We start from the raw sequence: 20337 nt of genomic DNA on the forward strand, positions 1-20337 counted from the left end.
TTGTTGGCCGTACAAAACAAGTGATTTAAAAATGTCCCATCACGCTTTAAGAAGATGCATGTTATTATAAAATGTTTTCCACAATTTTGTGCATGTTATAGGCCAAATACATCCTGGACAGGTTGGCCTGGCCACACATAGATAAATAACCAGTCACACTCACACCTAGGGAGAATAAACCTAGTCCACATGTCTTTGGACAGTGGGAGGAAGCCAGGGCACCCGGAGTCTCCAATCATGCATTGATCCAGCATCAGTTCTCAAGCCTGTTAGAGAACCCACACAGACACGGGGAGAACAGGCAAACTCCCCACAGAAAGGCCAGGGAAACCAGGGTTTGAACCTGCTGCTTTTGTAATTGAACCTGTTTGAATCTTGCTGTGAGGTGATAGCGCTAACCACTGCACCACCGTGCTCCTGATACCAAATAATAATAATAGTATTAATAGTATGCATTACATTTATATAGCATTTTATCACAGAAACTCAAAGAGCTTTAGAGTGAAGTGGGGGGGGTCTCAACCACCACCAATGTGTGGCACCCACCTGGGTGAAATGACAAATAGATTAATGAAAGTGAATGAGGAAGTATCTATATCATCATTGGGACGGTGCATCTTTCTTTCTGTCTTGTTTTCTTTCACTCTGTGTATTACAATCTGTTAGCAGAATCAGATAGACAGCTAAGCCTGTTTATCTCTGCTCTTGAAGCTAATTTGTCTCTCGATGGGACTTTGAGAAAATAGGGGTAGGTAGCGAGCGCACAGCTTAGGTCATGAAGTGGAAGAAGAAAGCAGAACTGATCGTTCTTCTTTACCACAAACCCAGTGGCAGGCCCAGATGTCAGAGATGTTAGGTTAGCGCCTCCTAAATGGGAGGGCAGCAACTTGAGTCAAGGCTCATTACTTCTTTACATTAGGCAACATTAAGGGAACATCTATTCTAATTCGCCTTTTTTCCATGTCTCTATCCTCCATATCCCTCCCTCTTTCCTCTTTCACACTCCTTGTCTCTCCCTACATCCTCCTCCTTTCTCACTCAATCAGGGCCGCTGTTCCAGGGAGAACTGTAAGTACCTGCATCCTCCTCCCCACCTAAAGACCCAGCTAGAGATCAATGGGAGGAACAACCTCATCCAGCAGAAAAACATGGCCATGTTGGCCCAGCAGATGCAGCTTGCCAACGCTATGATGCCCGGGACACAGCTACAGCCAGTGGTGAGAGGATACAGATGCATACGTAGTTCATTATACACATAAACTAGGGTTGCACATTTCGTGCATTTTCCTTAACCGATTGTTAATATGTTCAACTATCAACGATAGTTGAGGATAAGATAAAAAATGCATGTTTCTCAGTTTGAGTTTCGTTTAAACAATTCTGCCGTCACATTAGTTTACAGTTATTATTATTAGTTACAATATTTTAGGCGTGTACAGGGCCCTATTTGTCATACATTGATAAGTGACTTAGCTATTCTGGTTCTGATGATCTGACACAAGCCTGGCTTTCTTAGTTTTCTGAAGCTTTAATAATACTTTAACTCAAACCGAAAAATATCACAATATTTAGATAAAAAGATTTAAACTGCTTATATTTTAAGAGAACTGGATACCGTATTTCAAGATGGTTCCCCTTTCTTTTTAATAAAAGTTTCTCTCCGGGTGCGTATTTAGTAAAAGGTCCTCAGGCTTTCTCAGGCTTCCTCAGGGTTCTGCGTTTCCAGAGAGTCCTTCTCTGGCCGAGCTAGCTGAATTCACGTTGGCTACCTTCAGACATGAATTTGAGACAGTTTAGTTTTTACTGGACCTAATGCCTCAAATGTAATCGTTTACAGCTGTTTCTTTTGTAATGGTTGTGTATGAGGAAATGTCTTTTAGGTCCAGAGGGCATCACGTGACCTGAATTTTTGACTGTGCCGACTGTGGCAAAATCACTTTATTGCCCAGTGCTCTCCCCATCTATAAAGAGTTAAAATATAGTGAAAAATCATCAAAATTTTTCGGAACCTAAGTTGAAATCTTCAAACATTTTATTTTGTCTGACCAACAGTCCAAAACCCAAACCTATTTAATTTACAGTGATATAATCAGAGAAATGCAAAAGCTGGAAACAGAGAAGTATTTGTATTATTGCTTGAAAAATTACTTCAGTGTTTAATCAATTGTCAAAATAGTTTCCAATTCACCTTCTGTTCATTGACTAATCAATCAATTGACTAATTGCTTCAGCAAGTTATTAACATTATGTCAACCTGGATTAATCATCAATGTTTGGATAACGGGACCCAAGTATTTGACACTGAATCCATACCATCACTCTGGGAGTATACAGTGACTAATAAACTATTATATTATTATCATGCAATCATTAACATGCGGACAATTCCATGCATCCACATCCACACACACTTTTAGCTCTGTGACTGTGCTGCACGCTCTGTGGATCTTCAAGGTGATGGCCAGAGCTCGTTCAAATGAATCCTTCCCTGCCTGGTCCATGAGACCTTACAGACTCAATGAGACCTGTCAGTCAGGCTTGAAGTAATTCCTCTGTCTTCCCCTCTGTTTCTTTATGTTTAAGTGAGAGTACTGGACTGAATTTGTCTCAGACTATTCAAAAGAGCTTCAGATGCTGCACGCTTGGACACACACACGCACTTGCACACTTAGCCAATGGCTTATCACCCTTATCTGGGGAAGAGGGGCTGAATCGAGAGGCCCATTGAGAGGAACAGAGGAAACCATGAAAGGGTTGAAAGAAGCAATAGATCTCCCTCGGACTGCAAAGCTTTTTCTTTCTGTTTATGTCATGGGGAGAGACAAAGTAAGGAGAGGAGAGGAGGAGGAAGACAGGCTGACAGAGCAGGACACAGCAGAAGGAGAAAGGGAGGCAGGACGAGATAAAAGTAAATATAAGAGCAAAGACAGGTAGGTAAAGTGAAGGAGATAGGACGACAGCAGTGAGGAGAGTTGGATTTAGACCTGCACTTCAAAGAAGAGTCAAGAAAAGAGCCATATTGTGTGTGAAGTGAACAAAGGTTAAGACCAGGTACTAACCTTTCCAGGTATCAGACTTTCTTCCTCGCTACCTCCCTTGTGTTTTTAGCTTAGTTTCCTGCCCCCCATCCCCAGTATTTCTACCTTTTTCCCCTACTTTTTATCTGCTCCCAATTTTGTTTTTGCCTATACCTTGCATCTCCCGCATGCATGTGCATAGGAGGGTGCTTTCATTTCACACATGGAACTGTGCAGAGGGTGAGGTAATTAGTGTCCATTACAGCAGGTTGTGAGGGATGGTGCTCATGATGCTTTTTTATTACAGGACTGACGTCAGTGGGTAGCCCACATTACAATTATACCTTTCTACAGTAATGTATCACTAACTCACTCACTCCACCAAAGGAAGTTTGGTTTGCTTGTTTGGTGTGGATGCAAAAATAAGCAAAATAAAACAATGAAAGCCAAAAGGGAAGGGCAATCCAGTATGCCATAACAAACAAAGCCCAGACTGCGGTCAGGGTCGGTGGTGTAGCAACCCATTGATCTGACTTCAGTATAAAGTAGAAATCTGGTTCATGTGTTTGGCACAGATTGGTGAATCAGTAACATATTTTAAATCACAATCAAAATCTTTAAAAAAAGGCTTTTGTTGATTTAGCATTTTAACACACTGTAATTTTTCATGGATGAAATAGTACAGTCTCCCTACAACAAACAAAATGTTTAGGCAATAAGTAATAAAACACACCCTTGCTCAATTCAGATCATCTCAACTCAACAACTTCAACAGTTTTTTGCTACAGCCTGCCTGTCTGGCATGAGCAGTAACTTATGGTGGAATTTTTGGCATAGCATGACATTGAAACAGATGATCACATTGCTTTAAATCTTTCCATTTAATTCTTAAAAAGCCAGTTGTTTGGGCTCACTCAGATGATACCTTCACATGAAACTGTGAACATAGAAAAGTCATCCTTGATCTTTAATCTTAAATTGCATTATCTCAATTTTGTATGACATGTTTTTCTCATTTGGATTCAGGGTATATAAAGGGGAAATCTTTCAAGAATCTTTGTAACTAAAATGATCTCAGAAAGAGCTACACATCACTACTGCAACACAAATTGCTGACAGGAGGCATGCAGTCAGATATTTTTCTGTTCCTACTGTGTAAATATGCTCAGTTGAACATAATCGTTTCCAGTCTGTTGCCTATCATTATTGGAAACAATTCAATGCTAATTTGAGAGACATAAGCAGGATCACAAACTTTTTGCAGGATCACATCACTGCATTGTTTCAGTGACTGTGAGCATAGGTGTCATTTGCACTGGGGAAGCTGGGGACATGTCCCCACTACTTTTTGAAATAGCTGATTTTATCTCCATTACTTTTTAAAAAAGTAAAATGGAAAAAAAATTTCTGATAACCAACCTTGAGAAAGGTTTATTTGCACTAAAAGAAAACATGCAATGTAAATATAGAAGAAATAAATGTGCATTGCCAACAAAGAGTAACTTAAGCTAAAAAAAAAAGCTAATTATTGCATTATATTCAATTATATTTTTAAATTTTGAATTGTCATCTGCCACCTGGATTTTGTGTTTCCCTTTAAAGCCTATAAATAAAGTTGGTGCCGAAATTTTCTCCAGAATGCAGGAAATTAAGTGTATAATGCTCCAAATTTTCTGGGGGGACCCCCAGACCCCCCCACTCATATATCTCAGCATTGAATATTTCTTTGAAATAGTGTTAAAGTATCTTCTCATCCTATTCTTGTGACCCCAATATTGTGCATCGTCACTTCTTGTGAGCTAAGTGTATTGTCACACCCCTAAACTGAGCCCTTATGTCCCCACCATTTTTCAACACAAAGTGCCCTTGCTGGGAGTCTTTTTGTTGACATCAAACCTATTTAACCTTGAGATGCAAATTTTTGAAACTGTCTCCAAACCTTGAGAGAGACACATTAACTTTTCCAGGGCACACTGTGACAGGACATAATTCAGCAGACATTCCAGCACTGGAAAAATTAACGAGTCCATGCCATTGTTCCTGATTTTCTGAGTCATTCCAGAGCAGTGAGGAGGTTTTGGGAGGAATGTAGCTGTCCAGCCCTGGCTGCTGCTGTTCTATTACTCACTGTGTCGTGTTGGCAAGGGCCCAAGAGACAATCCTCAGACTGGGGCTGAGGTCAGGAACATGCAGGGAAAACTTGCAGTGCGTCATGTCAGCTAGCATATTCCTTAGCCTTACTCTCACAGAAATGTGGACATTTTCTCTGTCAAATCTCCATAGGCAGTAAATTTATGTACAGTACAGTGCCTCTAGCCCCCGCAATGCACACACAGCTTGACGTCCCTCATCCTTATTACTTCTATATGTGTGTGATCCCTGGTGTATGAAGCGTGTGATTCCATCTAATTCATGGGGGGAGTAGGTGACACCACCTGTGTAAGCCTCCTTTATGTGTTATCTCAAATGAAAGACAAGCAGCCGTCAAAGAAGTACAGTTGTTTTTCCTCATGTTTAATCTTTTCCCCCTCCACATACCACAATTCTAATCATCTGCTTGGCTGTGGATAATTGCATACATCTCTTATTTCTCTGCCATTTATATCCAATGGGTAATTTCAGTAGAAGTGAGGAAGGGTGACATTACTTATTGGTATAGTATGTAATTAAATATTCAACATTTTTATATATAGTCATTGTGAGAAATCTGTGTGAAATAGTTTCAATAATTTTTTGGTCAATTTTGACCAACTATCTCATTTTGCTTGTGCCCACAGCCCATGTTTTCAGTCACACCCAGCCTTGCAACCAATGTTAATGCTGCTGCAGCAGCAGCCGCTGCGTTTAACCCCTACCTTGGTCCTGTGTCGCCCGGCCTGATGCCCGCTGACATGTTGCCCAGTGCCCCTGTACTGGTCACCAGCAACCCCAATGTCCCCGTACCAGCTGCTGCTGCCGCTGCTGCACAGAAACTCATGAGGACCGACAGACTGGAGGTAAGAAACACACATTTACATACACATGCGCAGATATAAAAAGAAAGAAATATGGCCACATAAGCACAAACACGCCACAGATCACGCAGATGAGAAGATTTGCATAATATATTTTTCACTTTCAAATCAGTGACAGATTAAAAGATAGATTAACAAAACACTTGTAAACACTGCACATGGTGAGGGTCCTTTTCCCAGCTATGCAAACAGATTGGGCTTAGAAATGTGGTCTGTGCTTTTTTGAATATTAAAGGCATGGGCTCTAAGTCTTGCCTCAACGGTTTCTGTTTGTAGACTTTAATTATGTATCTGGTACACCATTTCTGTTACAGTTACTACATCCCATTACCATAATACAGTCATTACCCAGACTTAAGCAAAGAGAAAGAGACGGTAATGAGAGTATCTCTCCACAAACACTGTCGTTGCTGCATCCCATCAATAGGCAGGAGACACAAGTTTGACACAAGCTGAAGTTATACTGTATAAGTGTGTAATTTTCAGAAAAATCTTTAATTCTTCTATGAAAGCAATCAGTCATTTGAAACCTGAGGAGTGCTGCTCCTCTAGCTGTATTTAGATAATCATTAATTGGACAGTAAGTCAATCTCATCCATTATGCAGCCCCACCCGGGAAACACTTGCAGCGGAATAATGGGGAAATCGTTGGAGGCAGGCAGGAGGCGTGCGAGAACACTAGGAAGGTTACATCTAAAATGGAACGTTGGGTAGCTGGGTAATTAATTGGGGTGAGGCTGAGAAAGTCTCTCGGCCCAATGACCGAGTAGATGACATGCATGGCTTGTGAATGGGCCAATGACAGGAAAAAGAGATGGACAGGGGGATTAGAAATCAATGTTAAGGCCTGTTGTGGTCATTAGAGGAGGGGTTGGGAAAAACAGAGACAAAAATAACAGAAACAACGGAGAGAGTGGTGATTTAATCTTATAGAGATGACTGGTGAGAAGAAGTTATAGAGGTTGAGGAAAATTGGAGGCAAGAAGTTGTTAATATAAGAGGAACACGCAGGTCTTGATGCAGACTGGGTTTGAAATGATTGTCTGGCAAAGGATTAATAGCATTCTGCACCAAAGTCCAGTAAACAGACATGAAATATTTATTAGCCAAATGCAATAATTGGCAGTGGAGTGAAAATCTGCTCATTTTCACTGTTTTCCCTTCAAGATATTTAGACCCTGCCTGTAGTGCTCTGCCCGCATGTACTGGTGAAGCTTTTTGACTGGAAGAATTCATAGCCTAGGCTAATTTGTCAGGAACTAGGTTTACTAAAAATATCTAAAGGAAAAAGGGCCAGCCATATTTTTGTTTCTGCATGTGTCATTCAAAATAAACATAGCTGGAATTCTGTGGACTGACACACATACCAGTCAGTAGATATGGTACAAACTATTTCCTTGAGGCTGAGAGAAATTCCTATTTTAGAAGACAATCCTCCAGACTGATTTCCTGGAAAATATTTCCTGGCAATATCTCTGTCTTTATCTCTTATGAATGTATACTGCAGTATTTCAGCATGCATAAAATCATATGTTGCTTACATCACCATGGTGATGTAAATGGCCCAGAGAGACAGTAACCATGGGGACAGAAATATGATTAACAGGCCCTTTATTTGTTTGTCCAACTTAGCACTTCCACCGGGTTAGCTCTCTCTAATGCATGATTAACCAGGGTTAAGAAAAACACACTGGTCCACACCTGGTGCAGAGAACATCAAATTGCTTCCACTTAGTCTTCCCTTTTCTAATTTCTTCTCGCTCACTCGATCCCAAAGACTCCTTCATCCCTATCTCTCTGTCCTTTACTCTTTATTCATCAACCAATCTTACATTTTCCCTTTCTCTCCCTTGTTTCCTCCCTCCCTCACCCGCCTCTCCAACATCTGCCTGACAACAAGGCAGTCTCTCTTTTTTAAAAGAAAACCAGTAGCAGCAGTGGTGGTGGAGGCAGTGTGGGGAAATAATATGTGTGAGTGTGCATGTGTAATTGGAATTGCATATGTGAACGTCTGAGCGTGTGTGAGATGCACGAAAGAGAAAGAACAGACAGAGAGAGAATCCTGCCCCATTGCTCACACAGATCGGTGATTGTGGATGATGCGCTGTTATGACAGGAGACAGAGCAGGGTTAGTTTGTAGATAACGGCATTGGTGGCCTTTTGTCTGGCAGCTGTTCCACCAGAAATCAAATCCTTTATACATGCAGACAGTGAGACCAGTAAACAGACATTTGGTAAATGGCTTGTTCTATCGCAATAACTGATAGATCGATATAACGTACCATGAAATTACATTTCATTTGGAGTAGGAAAGCATTCTGAATGCCTTTCAGACTCAGCGGTGGCTGACTGTGCTCAAACAGAGATCTTAAGTTATTGCACACCTCTTTTAGTGTCAAAATTTAATTCTGGGAAAATGCTGTCTCGTAATTTATATGTGCATTCACCTTGTGCGTGTGTGTGTGTGTTATTATGTGTGGGCTTACGTCAGTTACAGCTTCCCTTGAGGGTAACCAGCCTCATATTTCCCATGAGCCTCATTGAGCTCCTGCATTAAGTCTGAGGCAATCAGTTTCCCAACTGTTCACGCAGATGCTGCCCCCTTCTGTCTCTATGAGGAAGAACAACAACACAGCTCATTTGAATAATAGATAAATGTTGTATGATTAATGAGTCTGTACACGCTGGTTACAGTCTGCTCTGCTTATCAATCAACAGTAATGGCCCAGACCTGTCATTAAGATTGGTTAGCTCTGTCTGGTAAAGTGATTGTCAAGTTCTGAAATGACTGAACAGATTGATTACTTCATCAAATGTGTAGTAAAGTGAACAGTAACTTCATAATGTGTGTGTGGGTATGGTGTTTGTGTGCATCTATGTGTGAGCTTTAGGTTTATGATGAAAGTCTTATTGTCATTAAAACAAAATAAAAGTAATAAAATGTGTTTTTTTGTGTATTTTTGTGCACCAGGTATGTCGGGAATACCAGCGGGGTAACTGCACACGTGGGGAGAACGACTGCCGCTTTGCCCACCCTGCAGATAGCACTATGATTGACACCAACGACAACACAGTTACTGTGTGTATGGACTACATTAAGGGCCGCTGCTCGAGGGAGAAGTGCAAGTACTTTCACCCTCCCGCTCACCTGCAGGCCAAGATCAAAGCCGCCCAACACCAAGTCAACCAGGCTGCGGCTGCTGCAGCCATGGTAGGTATCTGTCCACAGAACACCAAGAAGCTAAAAAACTGTACCATAGCATCATCAGTTAAGGGCAGCTAGCAGAATTACCATCAGTTAAAACAAATAAAATTTGACCAAGAGTACAGTTCATATGTTTATTCCTAAAATTGAGGAGAAGTGAGACTTGATTTCTCATGTGATGCCCTAAAACAAATCATTAAGCTTTTTTAATATGGGCACATTAAACAAGACCTGGCTCTATCAGGAATTTGAGGATATACAGTATACTACAAACACTCATATTTGGTAATGGGGGTCTTGATTTTGTAGTTGTCTTGATGATGTAGTTGTTTGAGTCAACATCTTCGACCCTGTGTTTTTACTCACTCTCCCAGCACATTCCAGTCTCTGTTCCTGCTCTCTTCAGCTCTGGCCCAGCACACACTAGGAAGATACAGAGTCGATGTGTGCTTTATTAGCAGCAGGCTGCAGTGATCTTGCTATCATGTGACTGAGCCTACTGCTCTCCTCTTCCTGGTCCTCCTTGTTGTTGTTGCTTTGGTAGTTGTGTATTTTGCTGTTCACAGTCCATAGGTATATTGACTTTTTGCAACCATGAAGACTACTGTTAATTTTAACCTTGTTTATGCAGAGCATTGATACTTTTCTATAAAGAGACACAAAAAGGTTTTGCTCAGCCAGGTACTGTAGATGACATTATGCAGCAGATATTCCAGAAAGGAGGGTAAGCTTGATTTCAGTTAACCTTTCACGTTACAGTTATTCCATAAAACGAAATTGGGCATGATATAATCAGACCTCCCTCCACTTTTGAACAATTGAATCCTTAATCTCTGCCGTTTTTAACCTCTCTGCTCTTTAAATTGTTAAATATCTTATTAAGCTTGTTTGGCATCAGTGGTGAAAATACAAATTTTGCAATGTGGCAACATCTTACATTCTAATTTTATGAAAATACATAACTAAGGGAACAAAAATTGTGTTTCTGTTTTTAAAGGCACACACTAAAGTGCATTGATCCAAATGAAAGCTAACGTGAAAAGGGCTGTGGTTAAATACCCTACGGATTGGTCATCTTCCCCTAACCTCTACCTTGTTTGGACAGCACTAAAGCTAGTTACAATGTGCTGAAGCAATAAATCAGCAGATAAAAATATATTTTCTGGTGTATTTAAAAGCACACACTGAAGTGCGTTGAAAATTCTTTACATTCATGCAAACCTGAGTTTTATATTTAAGCAGGGCAATCTCTACCTTGTTCACAGGGCATCATATGCTATACAGTTTGTAAAGCCCCTTGAAGTTTGTGATACTGGGCTATATAAACAGCTTGAATTGTTAATGGCAGATTATATCACAAATCAGAATCAGAATCAGAAACAGCTTTATTGCCAAGTAGTTTTTACACATACAAGGAATTTGTTTTGGTGACTGGGTGCAGAACAACAGATATAAACCTATATAATATAATATAAATTAATAATATAAAAACTCAAAGTTATAGTTCACGAAACATAATTTTCTTCTGACAATAAACTACACCAATGCCCAAATTTACTAACATCTCGAATAAAGAGTACTAAATTGCGTGTGCATTCTAAAATATTGCACGTGTAATTGTAGTACCTGTTATGGGTGTTTAACTAAGAATTTTTGCGAATTTTTGCGTAATTGACAACAGGTGCAAGCACAATGGAGGAGGCAGTATTTAAATGAGGGTTTTGCGTGTTCAATAGTTTTTGCCATGGAGAGTCGTGAGGGAAAGCAGCCACTGGTTTGTTTCATTCAGTGCGTCCCGAGTATGTGGAAATTGCATGTACCTGCCCATCCTGCGTAAGATTGCGCTAAGTACTTGGGACAGCACACCTGAAAAGCTGCTTTGGGAAACCACAGCAGAAACAGATACAGTATGCTGGAATGACCTTCATACAGTGAAATATATAAAATAAAATAATTTTATTTCTATATATTGGATTGGATATAGAATAATATTATCTAATATTTTTTATTTCTCTACGACTTCTTTCATTACGGCTGTGTCACTTCGCAACAATAACAGCAGTCAAATCTGCACAACACTTTTGCACCTTACGTATTAAATACAGATGCTGTTGCACTTACATAAAATTGCTTTTAGGCTTGGTAGATCACAATGAGTGTAGTAAATAAATGTATTTACATCCCAACCCTCCCATTACTTTTCACAATAAATTTGAAACACCCAAAAGTGCATATTCGTAAGGCAAAAGTAGTAAATGAACAACAGGTGCTATCTTGCTCTTTTGAAAGACGTCATTCTCCGTGCACACCGTAGATCAGCTTACATGTTAATTTGCTGGTGATATCAAGTTTGCACATGTTTTTACTCACGCAAACCTTTAGTAAATCTGGTCCCAAGAGCCATAATTCCTCTCAGTAACCCTACAGCATGCCCTAGTCTTGTTATTGTTGTATATTGCATTCCAATGATTTGTTTTTTTATTTGTTTGTTTGTTTTTTGTTTGTTTTTTCTCACCAACCCACACTGCACTGCTGCCCCCATGATGCACCTCCGCTTGCTGGTTTATGTTAATGCGCTTGAACCCCATTGGCCCATTGCCATCATGTGCTCGCTGCCTGCTAATTAAGACTCAGTCGGCTGTCAAATCACTGAAGCGACCTCTCGACGCAACTTTTGACCTGGTACTATGACCTTTCACCTTTTAGCTTGGCATGTAGCTGTGGTGTAGTAGATAGACTTTTGTAGTTTTAAAATAAAGCACATATTGAATGATCTGAACTGAGGAACCACTGGGGGGTGATGAACTGATTGTAGCCATTACTTTTATAGCGTAAAACATTTTGATAAAATGCCCATTTGAATCATTGACATAAGGCACCAAAAATAAAATAGGAATCCCTTCACATGTTTAACTGTCAGTTCATCACCTTAAGTGAATGTCAAAGGAAACTAATTGGTGGCATGAAATTGGAATATTTTAGTTTATAATAAGGTATAGTAGTCTTTGCATGATTTTGTCACTTCCCATATTGCATGTCTAACTGTTGAAGAGGTGTCCTTACAGTCTTAACATGGCTTATAATGTACTATTATCATGGAGCTGGCAGTGCAGCTTTCCCTAACTACATCATTTCTGTTGATGGTCCAACAATCAGTACAATAACTTATTATTCATTCAGTCATTATAGTTCTCCTTACAGACGGATCTAGTTATGCCTTAGCCAGCAAAATAATAATTGTATGTACTGTATTATTCAAAATCATCATAAGAAAAATCATAAGGTTCATGACATTGTGCTGAGCACTGTTTTTTGTTGTCACTAGCAAGATAGATGTCAGCTAGCATCACTGTCCTGTCTTGCTCTGACAGAGGTAGTGTAGTCCACTGCTTGCTTGCCAGTGTTTGTAATAGATGTTTGGGAGGGCAACTTTATCTTCTAATGAAATTCTTTCTTCTCTCTGTCCTGAATGTCACTGCTACCATCCTTTGATTTCCCTCACTCCCATCCCTTTATTTTGGTGTCATCCCCTCATCAGGGGCTCCCTCCCGTCTTGCCTCCTTTACCAAAGAGACCTGCACTTGAAAAAGCCAACGGTGCCACCACTATGTTCAATGCTGGTGTATTCCAGTACCAACAGGCCCTGGCCAACATGCAGTTTCAGCAGCAGGCGGCCTTCATACCATCAGGTAAGGCCTGAGCCTTCTTTAATCCATGTTGTGTTGTGGCAGTTAAACCATTGCTGTTGGCTGTTAAATCACACGTAGTTTCACACAGAACTCCCTGACTTGGTAAATTACATGGCAAATGGTAACTGTACTGTGCTTGTATAGCACCTTTCTACTCTTCCAACTATTTAAAGCGCTTTAGCATTAGCAGTGAATGGCCGAATGAGTGCGATTTCATTGTTGGTGAAAAGTTGGAACTTGCATGGACTTAATCAACATGTATGTACAGCCTGGGTAAATGTTTAGTGTCAGGAGTCAGAGCTGTTTTTTTAAGACATTGTGACTGCTATTTTCCGCATATATAGGTATTTAGTATATCAGCTCAGCACATTCACATTGTAAATAAAAGTAAATAAAACGTTATTTATATAGCACCTTTTATAAAGCATGTCACAATTATTAATATTATTATTATTATTATTATTATTATTATTATTAGTAGTAGTAGTAGTAGTAGTAGTAGTATTAAGATATTAATGGCTTAACTCCTGAAAACATGGATACATGAACCTGGACCTGAAAGCATTTGCATCTTTTACTACATATTAATTCTTGTATCAATCCTTGTATCAACATCATCTATTTTGGCTTTCTTTAGGGGAATATTATGATTTCACATGATCAACTGTAAATTTAAAACCTATCCCGTTGTATAATAGATCACGTGACCTTTTTCAGCCATAATGAGTGTCTGCTGAGATTCAGCACTCTGCTAGCTGCATCCATCCCAAACAAGCTACCTCCATCAGATAGTCAAGGCAGCCTGACAGGCAGGCAAAACAAAGGGCAGCAAAAATCTTACATGAAGCTTATTATTGTGACCAGCCATACTTATCAGCTTCTCTTCTCCCACATCTGGATTTTGCCAGCTGGACAGCAAGATGACACAGATTTTATGGAGTAAATCAAACTCAAACTGCAAAATTGGTGGGGGGCAAACCAGGGATTTTGGGGAACATGTCTCCCCTACATCCCCAGCGGAAATTACACCATTTATGTACAGTATGTGTGCATATACAATACACACACAGGTACACACAGCTTATTTGAACCACTCTTCTCTGGCCACTGCATAGTCATCATCACACTGTGTCCCATATTCTCATCTGACAGCCTAAGAATAGCCTGCCATCAATTCCCCTCTGTGAGAGATTCAGATACTCAGATCCTAATATGTCCCACGCTACTGGGCTGTCAGGTCACTGCAACACACTTAGAGGAATGTGAAAGCAGGTCATTCGAAACTACCACGGTGCTAACAGCTGTTACGCTGCTGACAGGAAAATGGGACTACTGGTAGTGTTGAATCTGCCCTTCTATTTAATGGAATAGTGTGAGCTGAACAGTAACTGGGGCTGGACATATATATATATATATATATGCTGCAATATGTGTGGCTGCAGCAACTGTGATGTGTGCAAAGGAATGATCATTTTGTGTAATTATTAATGTATTGGCACATAATCAGCTATATAGCCATACTGAAGCCAACAGGTTAACATATTCAGAGCACAGTTTGTTCATACCCAGGCTGAATCTATTATGTCTGACTTTATAACACTTGTAATGTGTTTTTCTTGATTTCTTCTCCTCCCTATTCACTCCACTCCCTGCTGCAATGCATGATGGGCAGGCTCGATATTGTGCATGACACCTGCAACAAGTGTTGGTAGGTGCCAGCTTTCCTTACCGATTATCTTTGAGCCCATTTTAGTCACCCAAGTTCAACTTCATTCATTCATTCAACTCATTGCATAATGTCTGCACGTTCTCCATTTTGGGAATTTCGACTTTGACATTAACCCAAAACAGCATATACAATCTATTTGCAATGCAGTCAACAGTGTGGCTTATAAAACCTGAACAGCAATTTTTAATTCTGAATTTAATTGTGTAATGTCAATTGGAAGTGTTTAATTATACTCTACAATACATTGTTGTGTATGGAATGAACCCCGTTTTGCTCTGCCACAGGTCTATCTGTCACCTAATGCTTGTTGCAGTTCAAAATTCCACCTGATCCTTGCTTCATTATACTTCCATCCCAAGCTCTCTAACCTCTAGAGCACCTCATTATGCTGTCTGGCTATACATGCCATATAAACATGAGGATTTATTATTGATAGTGGAAGTAGTGGTGGATGTAGAAGTTTGTGTTGTAAGTTTAAGTTTCTGCATTTGCAGAAAGGATCACTGGAAAATAGATTTTATTTTCAGCAATTTAAAACTATTAACATTTTTCTCATGTTTATTAGCATTGTGGGCAGACGTACAAATGAAGTGAACATAAAAAGCTTTAAATCTGCTCTGGTTCAACTGCGTGTGTGATCTTTCCCTCCAAGTACCCATGATGCACGGTGCTACGCCAGCCACTGTGTCTGCAGCCACCACATCTGCCACAAGTGTTCCCTTTGCAACTGCAACAGCAAATCAGGTTTGCTCCTCTCCTGTCTCCTTTCTCTCTCTCTCTGCTTTGACTTTTCAGTATCTGTTAGTTTATTTAATTTTTAATCTTATGATTCTCATGTGCTTCGTAATGACAAATGCATGAATGGGGCACAAGGCTCATCTCTGATCTTCGCTAGCTTTTTTGAGCATCTGACACTGTAGATGCTCTCAAATTAGGTGGATACAATGCTTATCTTTATTATCAGTGTAGAGTGAAGTGCTCTTTGTCCTTATTTCAACTGAAAGTCTCTGCCCTGCTTCTTTGTCCCTCTGTTGTCTTTGCCTTTCTCCCACTCCCTTTATTTCTCTCCTTCCCCCTCTCAATCAGATTCCAATAATATCTGCAGACCATCTGACTAGTCACAAGTATGTGACCCAGATGTAGGAGTCTCAATCAGAACAGTATGTACTGCTCCTCTTTCTAACATCTCTCACACTTCATTTGAACCAGTGCTGACTTTTGATCCAAACAGCTGGAAACTGTTTGGATCAAAACACTTTATTCTATTAATATATACCATAAAGGAATAGCTTGACATTTTGGAATATATACGCTTATTTGCGGTCTTGCTGAGAGTTAGATTAGAAGATTGATAGCACTCTCAAATGATAAATATGAAGTTACTGTACAGGCAGCAGCCAATTAGCTTAACTTAGCTAAGATATGGAAAACAATAAGATCACAATAAGAAATGTCTAAACAAAGCTTTGTCACAGCTCATCCTCTTCCTTCACATCTGATTTGCTGTGTTTTCCGCACCTCTTTCCAGAAGGAACTCGAGCGCGCTGGTGTCAAGTCCAAGATTAGAGGTCACCCTTCATGCCTGTAACATCAAGAGCAAAAACGGAGAACCAAAATCTCAATTGGTTTGGAATAAATCTGCATGTTAACATAGGAGGCACAGTTTGTTAGGATTGTTTTCATGTGTACTTCATGCACACTATTACACAACAACAGAAAAGAACATCATTTGCATTAAAAAGACTGCCTTTCGCTCTCCAGAGGCAATTTACCTTTATTCACCGGACACACTTTGAATGTTAACATGAGGTAAATGTGTGGAGCAGTCATCAAAAAAATCGACTGGATCGGTACGTCCATTGACCAAGAATCATGACTTGTGTTTGTTTATTGGTTGTTGGTCTTTAACCTAAATGTGTTCATTTGTTTACACAGAGGTGCACCTTGTATATTGGTTGTGGTCAAAGAAATGGAAAATCTGACTGAATCACATATGCATGAACAATGATTTTTGTTTCTGATTTTATTTTGTCCAACCAGTGAAAAGGGAAATTACATGAGTGCACTCAGCGGCAAAATAGCAACTGAATGTCTGTGAGGTGTCTTTCAAACCTTTGTAGCCTACCTTTCTATCTCTTAAGCACATGTCTTTAATCTTGCAGGCATCAATGTAAAGTGCCATTCATCTCAAAAATCATGAATGGCATTTAAGCAGTGTTACAAAGCGTTAAACTCAACGCTTCCCTTTAATACGTCTATTTTCTCTCTTGGACAGCATGAAGTGTCCAATGTCGTGACCTGTCATTACATGTGATCCTCATTAGCACCACCGCCGATTAGATTCTCCAGATTGTCCGCTTTACTTGTTTTTATTGTTTCTTTTTTTAGACTTTGTTGTTGTCAGTTGTTTAGACAGGAAACGACTAGATCTGTGCTAACACGGGTCTGTCCATGATCATCGAGTCTATTGACTCCAATAGTCAAGTGGGTTGTATGTGGGGTCTTGGCCAGCGTGAGAGACCAAAGACTCTCCTAATTATGAAGATGTTGTGATGAATAGCTTTGAAACAACAGGGTGATCAGTTGGTATCCTAACTGCTGTGAGACAGAAGTCCATATCTGGTGATGGATATGTGATTTGTATGATGTGATTTGTTTTTCATTTATATGCTTTTGCATATTTTAAGGCAGATTGTCAAATTAGATTCAGTGTAGTGTGTATATATAGTCTGACATATTTAAGAATATTTGTTTAATACGTCTACCTGATAACTGTTTTCAGATAGTCAGCCAAAGTCTTTTTGTGTCATTGTTATTAGATATTGTGGGTAGACTAGTGGGAATATTTTTTTTTTAATGTGGGAGCATCATTAGTGAGCTCACAGAAAGATTGGGTGTAAAGAGTAGATCTCTAGAACTTTTTGTTTTTGTTGTGTTCTGGGTGTTCTTCAGGCATATTTAATTGGTGGATAGTACAGGGAAAGTGGCAAGAATATAAACGATTGTATTACTCATCCAAAGCCTTAGAATGTACCATCGGGTCAGCACAATGCAACATGCCATTCTGAACCATCCAGTTGCCTAATCCACGCCATATTAACACACACAGAGCACTATGTAATTGTCACTTTTTTGTTTGTGTTTTCTTAACTTTCTTGTAGTTTTTCTTTAGATGAGTGTTTTCCTTCATTTTGTTTGGATGATATTTTGATATTTAGTTCAGATTTTTTGTTTGACGTATTATATTTATCTTTCTTATAATGAATATAAGGTAAACGTGTGTGTTTGTGTGTTCCTCATGCACAGTTTCCTGAAATTCCATGTAATGTTAATTTTAATATGATTATGATTGTAAACTCAATATTTTCTACGTTATGCATATTGTTGAACTGTATGCATATTGTTCATTTCTCTAGTCTTTTTTGTGTTCTTTGAACAAAGATGTTTTATATGAGTATCTAACAGTGATGAAATAATAGAACAGAGAGGCTAAGTTGTCACTGTGGCAACCGTCGCCGATAACCAAGTAATATTTTAATGATTGTAAGGTTTGTAACTAGTCATATAAGAAAAAAAATCTAGTTCTTAGATGTTTAGAGTAAAGATGTTATTTTCTACTGTATCCATTTCAAATAGTAACTATTGTTTTAATATTTTTACTCTCCCTGGAAATTGGGCCATGTTGGAAAACAAGCTGCATATTTGATCACTTTTTCGGGGGCGTTGCTGGCGGGGTCAGGTGAACGCGGTGAGTAGGGAGGAGTCTGCACACTCATCTCTTACTTAGCCAACTGCAAACAACAAGGGTGGGTGGGAAATCCTGAGGCGATAAAGGTGATAAAGGTTGACTTTTTTGCACTTCTGTACATAGTCAAAAAAGAGAGAATCATGTATATTGAGATCTTATTTTGAATAAAAAAACAATGTCTATAATGACAAGGAATTTTGCTAGGATAACAAAAAAAATCTTATGAAAGGCTGAACAAAAATGCTTGCATCAAAAGGGCACTGAGTTCTCACTCTCCGACCCCTTTCAGAAAAGGCCAAGTGTTGCTCTTCTTTTTTGTCAGCAGCTTGTAGTTTGCCAGGTAACCTTCCGGAGGAGGCATCCACTAGCCTCCAGCGTAAGGGCCTGACTGGGTTTGTCTGGTCCCCTAACCTGCCTGTACTGACAGGTCTGTGTGTCATGGCCACGCCCTCCCAGGCCCAACCAATCACAACACGTCCTGTCTCTTTACTTTACTCAGAGAAGAATGCATGTTAAAGGAAATACATATACCGTTTAAAAAAAATCACGACAGTAATATTGAATAAGAAAACATGTTACACAGAAAGATGTATTTACAGTATACAATATTCTATCAATGTAATGGAATAAAATATATATAAAAATACAAAAATAGAATAGTGGTTTATTTAAAAAAAATATTCCTGAGAATATACTCACTCAAGTTTTACCACTTGGAGAGTTAAAACACATGCAACACAAACACCATAGCTATAAGTATGTTCTTTATGTTTATGTAAGCTGTGCTTCTAGTAGATGAAACTGACCAAACAGGAATGTAGTTTAACATCAGGCAGAATGAAATAATAATTTCAGATTGAAATACAGTTTTGTGGTTTGGTCAATAAGTCATTAGTTTGAAATTTTGTCCTGATCATCTTTGTCATCCCTCATCTCCTACAAGCACGCATGCTTACGTTTGATATAATGTAAACTGAACTTTTTTTTCATTTGTTGTTTGTTTTCTCTGCTTGTAGTGCTAATATGATGTATTCTGTCTTCTGCTGCAGTTTGTTTCTGCTTGTTTTACTGCTCCAGGCCCCCTGAAAGGATGTGTCCTGTCTGCATGCCGGCCACCTCCCCTGAAAAGCACCTATAGAGAAAACCTCTTGATTGTCACAGTTTAAAGCCATAAAATATAATCTCATCAGAATGAAATGTGTGAGAAAAACCAGAAATGAAACAGAGGTGGGAAATTGTACCTTCTGAGGCTGGTAGAAATGTATTGTCGTGGTTTCAATTAACTACAACATCATGTAATAATACAAGTCATGAATGTAGCTAATATAACCTGTGATGTGTTGTGCCAACTTTGATGGATGTGTCTGGTAAAGAGAAAAAAGTTCTTGACAAATCTTTTCACGGGGCCTGCATTGCTATATTTGATTCTTGCTGTTATGAAAAAAAAAATGTAATAAAAATGTACAAACAAACTGAAGTAAAGAAGAATTTGCTTAAGATGCATTATTTCATATATATAGGGTATTGTAGCTAACAGCTGTTTTGTCTAATTAATGTTATATAACACACATTTGCTTGCTTGCATAGAGAAATATAGTGATAGATAGGGAAGGACGTCATCTCACCAGTAACTTTACGCAGTAATGCGTTTTCAGCTAAACTGAAGGTTGTGATGACACTTTGTTTCTTTGCCACAGGACAAACGCAGCAATGCTGATGATTTTGGCCCGTCACAACCATCAATAAACCGAATAGTCATGGAAACAATTATAGCACTTAGGCTACAGCTCCACACATTGTCACGCGTTTCATTGACTTCCCCACAACACCCCCCGTAATCTGACAGAAGCAAACACAGTTCATGCAAATAGCCGGCTTCACAGGAGTACTAGGCGTATGATGGCGCTCATATAAAGATAAACTTTTTTATCTTT

General features: G+C 39.3%; 1 protein-coding gene across 5 annotated transcripts in view; it reads left to right on the plus strand.

Moving 5' to 3' along the window:
* Positions 1–19885, plus strand: part of LOC123985894 (muscleblind-like protein 1) — a 68512-nt gene extending 48627 nt beyond the window's left edge. For 2 of the 5 annotated variants that reach the window (XM_046073857.1, XM_046073858.1), the window contains exons 3-11: positions 1047–1217; positions 5795–6013; positions 9004–9243; positions 11866–11919; positions 12776–12926; positions 14599–14634; positions 15308–15399; positions 15742–15815; positions 16184–19885. In XM_046073857.1, the coding sequence (XP_045929813.1) occupies positions 1047–1217; positions 5795–6013; positions 9004–9243; positions 11866–11919; positions 12776–12926; positions 14599–14634; positions 15308–15399; positions 15742–15798 (1020 nt within the window). In that variant the 3' untranslated portion in view covers positions 15799–15815; positions 16184–19885. The remainder of the gene's footprint in view (positions 1–1046; positions 1218–5794; positions 6014–9003; positions 9244–11865; positions 11920–12775; positions 12927–14598; positions 14635–15307; positions 15400–15741; positions 15816–16183) is intronic. The other 3 variants (XM_046073859.1, XM_046073860.1, XM_046073861.1) reach the window with 3 other exon arrangements.
* The last annotated feature ends 452 nt before the right edge of the window (positions 19886–20337 follow it).

This window comes from Micropterus dolomieu, linkage group LG17, assembly GCF_021292245.1.
Source record: "Micropterus dolomieu isolate WLL.071019.BEF.003 ecotype Adirondacks linkage group LG17, ASM2129224v1, whole genome shotgun sequence".
In the NCBI taxonomy this organism is placed as follows: domain Eukaryota; kingdom Metazoa; phylum Chordata; class Actinopteri; order Centrarchiformes; family Centrarchidae; genus Micropterus; species Micropterus dolomieu.